Source organism: Bombus huntii, chromosome 4 (assembly GCF_024542735.1).
Source record: "Bombus huntii isolate Logan2020A chromosome 4, iyBomHunt1.1, whole genome shotgun sequence".
NCBI classification, from domain to species: Eukaryota; Metazoa; Arthropoda; class Insecta; order Hymenoptera; family Apidae; genus Bombus; species Bombus huntii.
The window spans coordinates 3258663-3273623 of NC_066241.1; the positions used below are offsets into that span (position 1 = coordinate 3258663).

At 39.8% G+C, this 14961-nt stretch overlaps 2 protein-coding genes across 7 annotated transcripts in view; both read right to left on the reverse strand.

The window, feature by feature from the left end:
- Window positions 1-2980: 2980 nt before the first annotated feature.
- Window positions 2981-3649, reverse strand: LOC126864509 (uncharacterized). The gene has a single exon (XM_050615922.1). It carries the CDS (start codon window positions 3647-3649, stop codon window positions 2981-2983), a length of 669 nt encoding a protein of 222 aa, XP_050471879.1.
- A 365-nt stretch (window positions 3650-4014) lies between these two features.
- Window positions 4015-14961, reverse strand: part of LOC126865248 (homeobox protein extradenticle) — a 41342-nt gene continuing 30395 nt past the window's right edge. Inside the window, exons 7-8 of one of the 6 annotated variants that reach the window (XM_050617572.1) lie at window positions 13670-13845; window positions 4015-7692 (exon numbers count right to left, since the gene is read on the reverse strand). In XM_050617572.1, coding sequence (XP_050473529.1) covers window positions 7558-7692; window positions 13670-13845 — 311 coding nt within the window. In that variant the 3' untranslated portion in view covers window positions 4015-7557. The other 5 variants (XM_050617575.1, XM_050617571.1, XM_050617573.1 and 2 more) reach the window with 5 other exon arrangements.

A 14961-nucleotide genomic window follows, 5' to 3' on the forward strand; every position in this document is an offset into this window, starting at 1 on the left:
GGACGACGATTAGCCAAAACGAAGAAGCCGTATCACCAATATTTGTCGATCGGGAACGAGTTCTTTTTTTCACGATCGAAACGACCCATTTTTATCGATGAAAAAATCGAGCCGACACGTATTTCTTAAGAAGCGCATTCACGACAACGTTCTCACCGTTCACGACTGACGAACAATTTATTCTCGTAGTTTAAAAGAAGCACGCATCAGTTTCGCGTGTTCGTCGTGACGCGAACATTCGTTTGTATCATTTCTCTTCTTTAAATGAAAAATAAGTATTCTATATGTGTGTGAACGTATCTGCCAGTGAGGAACTCTCGTATGTTAGAAAGAAACAAGAAAGAAAAACGAGGAAACGAAAGGATAAACTCGATTATTCTTTGAAATTGCGAAAACGACCGGTTCGGTGTCGAGCATGAATGTGTGAGTGAAAGTGCAAAGAAAGAAAGCGAGCGCAAGAGGAAGAATGAAAACGAAGACGTAAGCATGCATTATTACTTATGTATTATGCAGTAAACGAGAAAAAAGATACTTACCTTATACATATATATATATATATATATATGTATACAAATATATATATATAAATATTATATATATATACATAGCTAGTTCAATTTGCAAATTAGTGTGTATCGTCGCTTTCAGATGTCATTATTTCTCAAAACTTAAACCCAACAACCAATTTCAAGCTCATTCTTTTTTTAAGGAAAAAACCAATAAAATAATGTGTTAAAATATTTCAAGATACTCGTGTTTTTCACTTAAGCTTAAGACATTAGGAAGGCTAATTAAAATTTTCAAAGTTTTTCCACTTTTAACGGATACGCGATCTCTGCGTTTCCGATGTTTCGAAATTAGTGCAGGTACTTCAAAGAGGGCGCACTGAATTGTTTTTTTTCGATCATCTTCTTGTATATTATCCGAGGCTCGACAGATGGCAGCACCAAACGCCTCGTGAAGTTCTTTTATACGAAATATAAAGATAATCGCATAGAAACAACAAGATTCCTTCCGAACCCGCAGCTTTCGCTTAGTAAAAATGTTTATTTTTTATGAAAACTATGTAGTATATACTTGTAACCTTCCAAATATAAATTTTTACTCCATTCGTATTTCATTCAATCCTAATCAATTCCCTCGTTAACAAATACTTTTCTCTACAAAAGTTGACGTGAATAATACCAAAAAAAAAAAAAAAAAAAAAAAAAAAAAAAAAAAAAACACGTAGAGAACTCGTGATAATTCAAAGCGTTAAGGAACTAAAAGAATATGTAAAAGGTAATACTTTATGCGAGTAACGTGAAACAGTTGTACAAATCGAACCGATATTACTTTTGAGCGTTTTATTATGTTTACCATGATTTTAATCGATACAATGATTTCTGTGGTATACTGTTGTACATATCGAGACGTGATTTCAACTTGCTTTCCGTTTTTGAAACTTTTAAAAATATTTATTTATTTTCCGAATATATTTAAGAAAGCTGGCGAGAAAAGAAAAAGAAGGAATATCGGTTTCGAAAAAGCGCGACGTTCAAAATTTTCACATTACGAAATTTTAGTAACTTTATAAAATTGTAGATTCGCTATTGAAACGATCGAGATTTCTTCCCCTTTTATTAATTAGAAAACGAATCTCTTCGAAAACGCTTCGAAAGGAAAGCTAGTTGAAATTTCATCCGACAACGAGAAACATAAATGCAATAATAACCAGCGTCGGCGTGCGGTTCGGTAAATTTTACAGATGACCTTTTCTTTCTCTGGTTATCTTGAACGAAAGTTAGACGATTGAAGGAAGGGATCGAGCGGAGGGGGAGCGGGGAATATGAATATATAGTATCTTATATCGTGTATCCATAAATGTTAAACGTTATTTCTTATTCTTTTTTTTTTTTTTTTTTTTTTACTTCGTCTTATCGATCTCGTATTCGTGACTCGTTTTCATTTCGTTTTATTAAATGTTAGGTAGAGCTTATTAAGGAACGCTTGAAGCCGGTCTCGCGGCGAACTTCAGGCGCTCTTTTGTCGTATACTAGCTGTGCCAAACGCACTTGTACTGGTCGCATGGTTGGTGAAAAAATTGGCTGAAGATTGACTTTTGAGACGAGGACATGAAATTTCCCTTTTTCTTACAACTGTCTTGTCTGTGAGTTCTTTGAGTGAACAAAGTAACGTAGTCTAAATTTTAATATATATAATTTTAACAAATAAATAAATAAATAGCAAATTGACGAATCGCGTTAGGAGTAGAAAAGGATATAAATTAAAGGGGAATATTTCTCAATGTTCGATCTTCAGTCGATAGTTTCACCAGCGACATATTATTTAACAACAGAATTTAACCACCTAATCTTCTGCAGGATACTCGTAATTCTCATCTTCGCCTCATCTTCGTTTATACAATAAATGGATATCCTTTTTTCTTTTTTCCTACGTGCTAAGTAATAAATCGTCGGGCCGCAATTCATCACGACAATCAATAGTTAATAAATCCATAAAAATTATCTAGCTGTTGATCGACTTTCTTCTGTCTTCAAAAGGTACGTCCAACGCGTTTTGGGCATAATAATAAATTTCAATAATAATAATAATAATAAAAATAATCCATGAACCTAATAATTAAATTGGAACGCGATCACCACAATACGAAGATCACAAATATCAATAATATTAGTAATGATAATAATAACGGCGATAGTAATAGTAACAGTAGCAGTAGTAGTAGTAGTAGTAGTAGTAGTAGTAGTAGTAGTAGTAGTAGTAGTAGTAGTAGTAATAGTAGTAGTAGTAGTAGTAGTAGAAGTAGTAGTAGTAGTAGAAGTAGAAGTAGTAGTAGAAGTAGTAGAAGTAGTAGAAGTAGTAGTAGTAGCAGTAGTAGTAGTTGTAGTAGTGGTGGTAGTAGCAGTAATAGTAGTAGCAGCAACAGTCGTAGTAGTGGTAGTAGTAATTAATAGTGGTAGTACTAGTGGTAGTGGTGCTAGTAGCAGCAGCTGCAACCGCAGCAGCAGCGGCAAACGGATGCGGCAGCAGGAGCAGTAATAGTAACGGCAGAAGCAGCAGAAGCAACAGTGGTATCAATAAGGATAGAGGCAGTACCAGCAGCAGTCGTAGTAGGCATAATGGAAATAGTGGTATTAAGAACATAAGCAGCAGGAACAGCCGTAATAATAACAATAGAAGGATTTGCAGGAACAGTCGTAGGAGTAGCACTCGTAGTAGCAATAGCAGCAGCAGCAGCAGCAGCAGCAGCAGCAGCAGCAGCAGGAGCAGGATTAGTCATAGAAGGAGTAGTATTAATAATAGTAACTTCAGCGTTCGTAGCAGTAGTAATAGTTTTCATAGCAATAACAGTAGTAGCAGCAGTAATATGGTTGGTAGCAATAGTGGTGATAGTAGTACCAGAAGAATTAGCAGTAGTAATAGCAGCACGAGCAGTTCTAATAATAGTAGATTCAACAACAGGAATAGTCGCAGTAGTAGTAGTAGTAGTAGTAGTAATAACAGCACCGTTCGCAGTAGTAGTAATAGTTTTGATAGTAATAACAGTAGCAGCAGTAGTAGTACGGATGGTGATGGTGTTGGCGATAGTAGTATCAGTAGTATCAGTAGCGGTAATACTTCTAGTACTTGTAGTAGTAGTAATCATGGTAGTAGTAGTAGTAGTAATAGTAGTAGTAGTAGTAGTAGTAGTAGTAGTAGTAGTAGTAGTAGTAGTAGTAGTAGTGGTAGTAGTAGTGGTAGTAGTAGTGGTAGTAGTAGTGGTAGTAGTAGTAGTAGTAGTAGTAATAGTAGTAGTAGTAGTAGTAGCGGTAAGTATCAGCAGTAGTAGTGGTCATTAATAATAATGATGATGACGATGACGATGATAATAATAATAATAATAATAATAATAATAATAATAATAATAATAATAATGATGATAATAATAATGATAATAATAATAATAGTGATGATAATAATAACAATAATAATTATAATAATACTAATAATAATAATAAACAACAGCGACCATGATAATAATAAAATAAATCTCGTTTTACTAGTTAGTATCGTCGTTACAATGATGTACTTAGCTATTACATTTTTGCCTATGGACTATTCTCTTTTATATACCTCTATATGTATAGCTACAATATATAATATTTTCATGTTGAAAAATCGTATACATTAGTGTTGTGTCGCGGGACCATTGCTTCGTTTCTATTCTGTTTCCCGATCGTACTTTTTTATCTGCTTGCTCATCACGTTTCTATATGTTCATCCCTTTTTCCGTTCACTGTCTTTTCATTTCGACCATCTTCGCTCGATGAGTCTCGCTGAGAGGGAGAAAGGTGGCGTCGATGCATAGAAGCGTTCACGCTTGATCTTCGCAAAACAGTGTGGAACAAAAAGAGGAAACGATGAAGTGGGAGAAAAAGAGGACGAAGAAGCAGTTGTCGTACAAGTCGAAGAAGTGAAAAAGGTAAAGGACGATAAACCGACTAGGAACGGGTATCTGCCGTTTCTGGCCGCTTCTTTCTTTCGCAAGCACAAACAACCAACCCTTTTGCTTAATCCTATCACGTATATTGCGAATGTTGGGTGAACTTCTCGTATCGCGGTGGTGTGTTGTTCGTTAGCTTTCGATCGTAAACCAAAGCTCGACAACGTATCGTTCGTTCGTCGAATTCTGGTGCGACTTTCTTTTTACGCGTCGCTTAGGAACGTGAACGCTTCTCGCTTAGAGAATCTGTATTACATAACATTAATAGCTTAATATCGATTTTTAGTTCGTATTACTCGCCGCGTTAACGACGAGCCTCGGATCACAGATAGTGAGGTGATCGGATTGCGCGAGCATTTTCACGATACATCTTATACATATGCGTTTCTACATCTCAATTTCATTCTCGTAATTGTCTGTTTCGCGCATCTTCTTGCGATTCCTCTAAGTATTTCAAGGCGACAGCTCCTGAAAGCAAACAGTACCGGCCGTGTACGCGAGCGTGATCACACAGTCGCGTGAAAAAGCACTATTAACAATTCCTCGCGATTCGTTTTTCCACTCGTTAAGTTAACTCGAGCGTCAAGAAATATCCGATAGTGTCCACTTTTTCAAAGAATCGAAGAAATAAAGCGACGAAGATGATTTGCAACGTTATTGCGTCAACTAGAATTTATCCGAAATATCTTTTTCCGGCGACTATTCAGATTCATGCACGCATACGGTCGAAGGAAAACTTGGTCGGAACGCAATCTTTACGTTTCTGCCCAGTTCATCGTAGGAATTTACCATCGCAATGATGACATACGGAGTTATACAGATACGAAAGTATAGAATATATATTTTTATACACATGTATACGTATACACAATACATATGTACCTACGTACGTACGACCAACTAAGGATAGACAGGCGCAATCGTATATTTTAAATGTCGAATCCAGTTGAATCGCGTTGTCTCGCGCCGCTTTCGAAACCTATATTTCCGTTCGACCGGAAGAAGCGCAGCAGTATCGATAAAAATCCGACTTCGATTCGTTTCTCTACGCTCCGACGGATTAGCCGATTAGCCGATTAGCCGATTAGCCGATTAGCAACCATGTAAACGACGACGTTTTACATCACTAGAAAATATACTTTGATTTGCAAAAAGTTGCGTGATCGAAGCCGAATGAACAAGTTTGGTCGAGAAGAGTGGCCGAAAGTTTGGCGCTTCGCGACTACCAATCAAATGGCGGAGTTCGAATTCTGGATTCGACACCTGTGTCTCTGTACGTGTGTCGGCTGTTGAAATCGACGAAACAAAACAAAAGAGACAAAGGAAAGAATTTTTAATAAGATCTCGTGCTGAATCGTTGTTTTACAGAGAAAAAACGAAGAAAAAAAAAACGAAAAAAGAAATGTAGAAAACGGATCGAGTTTTTCGGCCCGCTCATAGGTACAATCATGCACACAATTTTTCAACGTAACAAAGTGTACGATACTAAGCTTTGTACAGCGAGGACACCGACAAATCGTCTTCTTATATACCTATGAAACACATGCGCGTACTAAAATTTCAGTAAATAAATAATAATGCTGGAAAATTATTACAATGATCGTGATCTGTTTCTTAGCACAGAAACACTAAATGGTGTCCTCGCGTTCGAACGAAATTGAACAAATCAGCACGCAAACATCGTCAACGTATCGCTATAAAAGTATAATTCGAAGCTAAACTTAAGACTCGGAACTTAAACCATAATCGAACGTAAGAAACATTCGCTAGCATTACACGATACTCGGGATACTGCTGGGATTAGATTTAAAAGGAATTACATGAAAAATCTAGCTGGAAGCTGCTTCACGACAGATCACAAATTTCTAGAAATGTCTGTCTCGTCGAGAAATAGAGAATATATTTCTTTATGTACGTCCAAAATATTATTCTCTTAAATCCTTACCCAGCAAAAAATTACGCTACGTATTATAATGGGGGGGGGGGGGGATATACATAACATGAGGGTAAAAATGATTACAAAGACAAAGTTAAATATTTAAAATCAAATCGTCCGATCAATCGTAGGGTATCGGGATAGGGACGATAATAAGAATAAAAATATCTGTACAAGCTACGTCCATCTACGTATGCGTGTATGTAGCATACGTAAAAAATAAAACAATTAGTTGATTGTATACGCTCTCTCCCTCTCTCTCCTTAGCTAGGCGCCTGTACGCTACCGTATTGTCTTAATAGAAGCGAACCTACGTTTCTTAAGAGCACATTGCCCTACGGATTCTTATCGTTCGCCGTCCTTTCCACTCTCTCATACTCTCGCACTCTCTCTCTCTCTCTCTCTTTCTCTCTCTCTCTCTCGCTCTCTCTCTCTTTCTTTCTTTCTTTCTTTCTACCCGCCTTTTCTCTTTTAATTCCTCTCACACGTTTCGCTCTTTAAATCCTCTGTAAATAGGTGACGTGGATGCCCGTGCACGGTCACTCGATAAGGCAAGATTAAGGTATCAAGATCGAAGGGCAGAAGCAAAGAAGTTGCGAACGCGCGTATGAAATCGTTCCTGTTCGATGCGCGAATCATCGAATAACTAACATTCTCTCATGGTCGTATTTATCTCGAGAAATTGCTAAAAGTGTACTACGGATTAATTCGCGATAGACTAATTAATATCGTCGCATCCTTCGGTGCGTTTGGCCTTCTCTCTTGACGGAAAAAGAGAAAAATGTTTCAAAACCGGAAACTAATGTTATTATTAATCGTAGGAACACCAACGAACATTATTTCCTTGTGTGTGGCTCGGAGGTGCGCGTTATCGCAAATGTGTATACGTATGTTGGTGTATGTGGCTGTGTGCCGACGAGAGCGTGTGCGTGTCGGTAGTGGGTGACGACGTGGTTCCTGGTTGTCCGGTAGCGGTACGTCTGCTCTTTTTTTTTTCCCCCTCTTTCTCTGACATACACTCTACTCTATGCTTTTTTCTCTTTTTTCTCTCTCAATTTTGTTGCTGCGTTTTTTTGCATGTATTTTGTTTTATTAGTTTCGTTACCATGCTAGGTCGTTCATCCCAAAAGTAATTTTAGACGCGCGGTCGTTTTTCATTTTCTCGGTCGGAATCAGAGTCCGCTGAATCGTGGAGTGGCGGAAATTCCGGCACCGCCTCGCGTTGTTGCATCCATCCGGCCGCACCGGGCCCTCCGGTCAGTGATTTTCCCTGCGTCATTTTTTTTCGATTTTTTTTTCAATTGATTTTTAGCTCTCTGTCTTTATTCCCTGCAGGTGGCGACAAAATTGCGTGTCATTGGTCACTAAGCATCGCCTTCGTTTCACAACTTTACGCATTTTTTTGTCAGCACAGACAGACGTTTCTCGAATAACCATGATATACAAATTATATGGAATTTTACGAAAGCGCGGGCTATTTGAATTGGCTGCTCGTATCAGGATATCGATTTACCTTCTTGCTTCGCAACGTCCTTCTTTTTTTCTTTTCTTTTCTTTTTAAACAACTGTCTTTTCTCTTTTCTTTCCTTATTTATTTATTTATTTATTTTTTTTTTCATAAAAAGAATACGTTCGACTCCCGTTACGAGCACGAAAGGATTTGCTACATAACACGAAAGATTCTAATGATCGAGATGATGATTGCAGAACAAAGGAACAAACAGCAAAACTAGGAAATCCTTTCACTCTAATTTGCCAATGCAACAAACCGGCGCCTATTCTACTATCTACGCGAAAAATGTATAACTCTGCAAATGAACTAAATATGAAATCTTTGACATCCGCCCTCTTTCACGCTCTCTCATCTCCTCTTTCGCCTTTTATCTATTCACCCAGAAAACCCCAGCCAATCGTCCCGCAAAAACAAAAAAAAAAAAAGAAAAAACAACAACAAAAAAATAATAATAGAATATGTAGAAGTAATGATAAACGCACACACGTACTACTGTGTAAGACCAGTATAAACGTATAAACTGTAATTCTACATGCAGCCATGCATGCCACGAAGATGTCTCTCGAGGAATTATCCATCCGTAAAGAATTCTCTGATCTGCGTAATTCTTTCTATATCACTTTGTAAGTCAGCGTATGTGTGTCGTGTATTCTTAAACGTGAATGTGTATATGTAACGAATACATTGCCGTGCGATGCGAAACTCTGTAGAAGATATTCTAATTGTAAGATTAAGTATCGAAAGCCATACGAGAGCGACAAGAAACCGCATGGTGCGTTCTTCGAGGATGTATCTGCATAGCACAGATAGTCTATAAGTAGCTGTAGCACGGACAGAGATCGTCGTACTCGTTCGCCTGATCTCGTGCTATTATGCGCAACGAACAGGCGTGGTTGATCGCGTACGAAAAACTGCTAGGGGACGATTTGTTTCGAAAGTAACGTGACGATACGCGTTTACGATATGCTTGCAGTCTACTTCCCCGTATTTCTACGATATCGTAAGCTGCCTAGTTTCAAACATCGATTCGTTAATCCCTTCGGAACCATCGTTATCGGTCAAATACAGCGAACCGTTAGCGAAATAAAAAGTAAAAGGCGCGACGAAACGTTCGTTCTTTGATCGACCGTGTTCCACCGATACGATTGGCTCGGATTAATTTACTACTCGCTGCCACCAATTCGGTAACCTACCTATAAACGAGCTACCTCGTGCTTTTCTCGCTCAAAGAAGGCCTGCTACAGAAGTTTTATTGCACATTCGGCAAAGTCTAAATCTAGAAACGAGCTCGAAGGCGAGAACGTCGCTGCGAAAACGTCTCAGGCAGAACAACGAACGAACAAAGTTCGATAAAAATTCGTCGCTTTAAAAATATCTCATTTCCAGTTGATTCGTTAATCGTCAGTTCCCGGCTTCGAGCGAGGCGACAAAAACGACACGATACGTGAGAAAGGCTCGAAAAATCAAGCACCAAGAATAATATCAACGAAAAAAAAAAAAAAAAAAAAAAAAAAGAAAAGAAAAAAAGAACGCGTATAAATGTATTTATATAGTAATTATGAGTATATTGCACTATCTACGAGTCGATGTCTCGATTCTATGCGAATCAGTTTGTTCGAAATTTCGTCTGTTTCTTTTCGAAACTCGTCGTTTCGACCGTTCGAGGGAAAGAGACCTGTGCTTGTTGCAACGAAGGATGATACATCCCGAACGGCTCGTCGATTTCTAATCTCGAACATCGTTCGCGAATCTCTCTCAGACATACTTCACGCATTCCTCCAATCTCTCGTGAAACGCAAGCGGATTCACGCGTTCGCGTAAAGCCAGCACACGTCGAGCTCGATGACGAATCTACGATCGCAATTGGATTTTTCGTTGGCACGGCGCGTCACTGTGAACACAACAGAAAGCACATAAGGCTGAGATCAGTGGACACGCACCAGCCGTCTGGCTTTTTTTTCTTTTAATCTCTCGTTTACTTTAGCCAGGTCGCGCGATTCTCGTCTTTTCCTTTCTTTCCGCGAATGCTTCTTACTTGCTCTCTCAATTTTTTTTTTTCTTTCGCTCTCTAATTGCGTACTCTTTTTGCGTGAAGTCTGATTCGATGTCTCTCTCACTCTCTGTCGCCTTCTATGAATTTCGTTTCATCTGCGTCAAGAGAGAAAGAAAAAAAGATCTAAGTGAATTTAAACGGGACGAATTTGGATTCAGCTTGTGTTCGAGAGCAAACAGCCGACCACCCTAGCAGTCCACCGAACCGTACATCTTCCTCGGAGCAACGAAATTCACCAGTGAAATCGAATAGAGAAACATATTTCTCGCAGGACTGTGGCAAAATCGCATAAACAGAACTCTAGTTCTAGTGGATCGCGAATCGCGTTCCGCGAAGATGGACGGTTCGTCGACGAAATTCGTGTATCAGCCAAATCGTTAGGTGATGGAGAGTAGAAGAGACCAAGGAACAGACGACTGATCAATCGTAACGATATTATTACAGGTGCAAGACCGTGCGAACTGTGCTTGTAACAATGCGCTTGAAAGCGCGCGGCCGTCAGTGCATTTTTGCCAATCGATCCCCCTTTCCGGGTCGCCTTACCTTCTCTCGAGATACAAACTCGCGCCATATCTCGTTGAAATGAAATTTCCCCCTTCGCTATCCCACGTAAATACACCGCGGATATATATCGTACGATATGTGATCGCGAAATTACGAACGAATCGCCCAATTAATAAATCGAGTTACGTACGTTCCAAGTTGCGTACTTTCTATATAGGAAAAATTGTGAAACGAGTCCGAATATCGAGAGAAGTAAGTTGGTATCTACTGAGAAACTTTAGATTTCATTCAAGAGTTCTCCGACACGCTATAGGTGTAGCGTAAATTATATTTAGCAAGTCTACGTTTAAAATTATCCGTTATCAGTAGATATCTTCCCGACAAGCGTACGAAAAGCAGGTGCGATTATCCGACAGTCGATATTACTTGAAAAATTACAAAGAAAAAAAAAAAAGAAAAAAAAAAGAAGACAGAGATGTATCAAGCTCGTGATCTTGAAGATTTGTTCGTTTTTTGTCGTTGAGCCAAGAAAATACAGTTGGAAATCGTGCGAACACACGTTAGACACTCCGCACCCCAATTTCTTGTTGCAACAAACACAGTTCTTTGCTTCGTTTTGTTAGATTCGGGGTACCAACCAACAGCGATTAAAAATCGGGGTTATAAAAAAGATCAAATGAAACCACAGACAAGAGTGTAGCAACGGGAAAACGGATTATAGATCGGCGAAACGGGCGTTATGTTAGACAGATCCGACACGATGTGTAAAAAATAGTCTTGGTGCTTATACATTATACATATAATCGTGTGCAAGCAATTGCCTTTTTGTTATGTATGCGATTATGGAAACGTTAGTGCCAGTTGCAGCAGCAAGGGCGTTTTTATCATTGCTACGAGGTCTTTTTTTTTAGTGCCAATTGCCGGTGAAAGCGCAATTCGAAGCACGTTTATTCCGTACTCTAAACTCTTTGGGTAGATATAACACGTAGGGGGGAAAGAAGAAAATTCAAAGTTGATTTGGATGGATATTGAGTTGGTGGAGAATTCAAAGCGAGACAGAAGAAGCACGAGCGTTCGACTCGAGAAAATTCTTGGACGTTCGCGGTAACGAGAAAGAAGTGAAGAATAGGCAAGTTCAGACGTAGCCGAACCAGACGAAGGTAGAAAACGAAACGAGAAGCAGAGGTGATTTGAAAACGCGGCAGCTAGGAGAAAGCATGCATTTTAGTCGCTTCATTTCGAGCGGGTTCTCGCCCCTGGGACTGGAGCCATGGCCGAACCGGATGAACCGCGAAATTAATTTTCCTGCGAACTTCTCCGGTTTTCCTGGTCGATTCGAATTTCTGGAAATGCAACGGTAATGAGAAAAATACGAACGGAGAAGATAACGTAAGAGCGGAATAGCTCTCAGTGCGGATCGCTTTAAAGACGATACACGTTAACCAAACGATTCCTTTTGCTTTTTCGATTCTCCCTTTTCGATTTATATATACAATAATATAAAATATCATATATATATATGTAAATCGATAGAGGAGAATGTTTTAAGAGCAGCGTGAATAAACGAGGTATTGCAAGTATTCTCGACATAGGTAATAGAACAAAGCATAGAATGAAGATGCACTTTTCATTCGATACAGATTCGAACGTCCGGCATCAGAACGTATTTTGAAGCGAGTCAACGATGACGCGGTGCAACATTTGTAACGAAGTACGCACAGACAAACGGCTGGCGTATCGACAAGGGGGATATTTAATCTAGCAATTGAGAATATCTACAAATTTCCCAGCTAGTCGAGCAACCGGCTCGCGCGTTTGTATATGTGCATGAATTTAATTCAACGTCACTCTTTATCACGTGACACCGTCGAAATTGCATGTCAGAAAGATTTACTGGATTCGAAGAACCGGACGCAAGCTGTACGATACATTTTGTTCCTTTGTTTTGAAACAACGCGAATACAAGGGGAAACCATAAGGACAGAAATTGCTAACGCATAGTTACAATTTCAAACATCGATCCTTTTGTCCTTTGACGCGACTTTATTTTTTTCACTACTGTCCTTCTAAAGGCTGTCACTGAAAACCTAATAAAAGGAGAAACAACAAACGAGATTTAGGGAAATCATGACACTGCCGTTCGCTTACGTGCCAGATACAGAGGAATTTTGGATCTCGGAAGATACAGTCCCGTTGCGTTTCATCGGTCGAATAGAGGCAGCTCGTTAGAAGCAGGGCCGCGCACCTACCAAGTCTATTAATATGTGAGGGAGCAGCCCTACCTAAAAAGTGACTTAGCAACTCCAATGCATACTAAGCAACCCTTATGCTACTGGCTGCTGCTGGCTCCGTGTGCACTCCCTGATACTCTTTCTCCTCCAACCTTCCGCTCCTGCCACCACTATCGGCTTCCTCTAAGCCCATATTTATGGGCCAGCAGCAGCATATCCAATCCAGTCCTATATATTCTAACAACACGCACCTACTTGCACCTACAGACGCACGCGCCGTTCTTTACAAGCTATCATAACACGGCATTCACGCGCGCTCAACTCCATACAGAGTGTTCGATCGATAATAGAAATCACCAGCCTGTAATTACACTTATGATGTGTATATATTTAACGTTTACACTATTTTTTATGTTTTTGATTTGCTTGAAACTGAATCACCCTGTATATAAGCACGAGCTCAAATTTCCTTTCACCATCACCAATACCACATTCGCTGCATTTTCCTTTCGCCTCCTTGCTCTTTCTTTCGTTCCCTCGTTCTCTTCCCCATCCAAACGTCCTTTCTCACAATATGTGTGAATATGCGGTGAGATGCGCATGCGTTTATAATAGAAGCACAATGCTATGGCTTGAAAATGGATGGAAATCGAGAGCAGTGTTCCAACGTTGTTACATCCAAATACGATGATTATTCGTTGAAGATGAAAAAAAAAAAAAAAAAAAAAAACGAAACGAAACGGAAACGATACGAAAAGAACCATTTTGCCGTCTCTTTCCATTCATTCGAACCACGCGGAAGATCCCTCGACATCGGGGTTAAGCGTTATCAAGACTTATCTAACATGCTCAAGGAATGCAAGAGGGCATTGATGAAAGCGAGGCAATGATTGCTGACTACGAGGTAGAAATGAATTTACTTAGAAAGAGAAGTTCTGACGGTTACCTGGTGCATAGGATCGTAGCCCATGGAGCCGTCGTTGTACGGCTGCGAGCCGTAGTCGCTACCGTTTATGCCCATCCCGTATCCGGCCATGTCTTGTGGCCCGCCGGGTGGCGCCGGCGACATCATCGGCGTCGGGGTGCCTTGACTGGCACCACCCATACTGTACGGCGACGCTCCTGCAAAAGCTGCTGTAGAAACAATCGCGGTGCATACAAAATTCGAGGGTGCGTCTTTTAAGTTCTTCCGCCTCACTGATCAACATCTTCGTTTATCGCAAAAAAAAGACGTGAGCTCGTTTCTAATTTTGTATCTCGTGTAATCGGTGGCGTCGTCGATGCTCATCTTTCCCTCGAATTTCATTGACTTTTTAACACGATACATATATAATTCCCAATAGGACTAGTTACAGACGCCACCGATTAATTCAATCGACATACGTATCGTGAAATCGTCTTTCGACGATTCCGCATCGAATGAACGAATTATCGGATGAAAGCGAAATTTCAACGAATTTTCTATTATCGAGAACTACATGTAAAGTATCGATAGGAATATTTGAACGACAACGGAATAACTTGGAAATTAGCTTGGTTACTTCAGAATGTAACAGCGGTAATTTTTCCTTCGAAACGCGAAAACATTTCCGCTATCCGAGACGAAGTACTGGGTTCCGCAGTGCTGGCGCCAGTATCGCTGGAATTCCGTTTCTTTAATTACGAGAAGACTGCGGCCCGTTTACCAGGAGCGTGGCTGAGGAAAGACAAATGCATGGAGGGTGTCGAAAGAAACGCGAGAATGCCGGCATCTCATCGTCCTCCTGCACTCGTGTATTCTCCTACGCTCTTCTCATCTTTCGTTCCCTCTTTCTCCGTATAATTGGTAAGTTAAAAATATCTCGCCTTGCCCTCTAAAATAAAGAAACGTCTCGGTTGTTAAGAAAAGTACGCGTAATCGCGACCAGCAAGTTGTGCGAATGCGAAGAATTTCCAGAAGAAACACCCTCGGAATTTTTATTCTAATTTCATGGAGAATGCGAAAAAGTAAATACGAATGAACCGAGATGACGTGTCGTTATCGAAGAAAATCGTGTCGTGTCGTGTTTGCGAGAGATACGTTAAGACAGTTGCATAATTTAAGATGGTTATACAGCTCCAAGTTGAGCGTATCTTTTTATATAGCGAAAAGAAAAAAAGAAAAAGGTACGAACCCCAGTCGATAATTTTGTTTCCTCCTAAAAGATTTATTAGTCAGCCGGAACGACAACGGTGACAGAGCCAGAGTAACGAGTAACT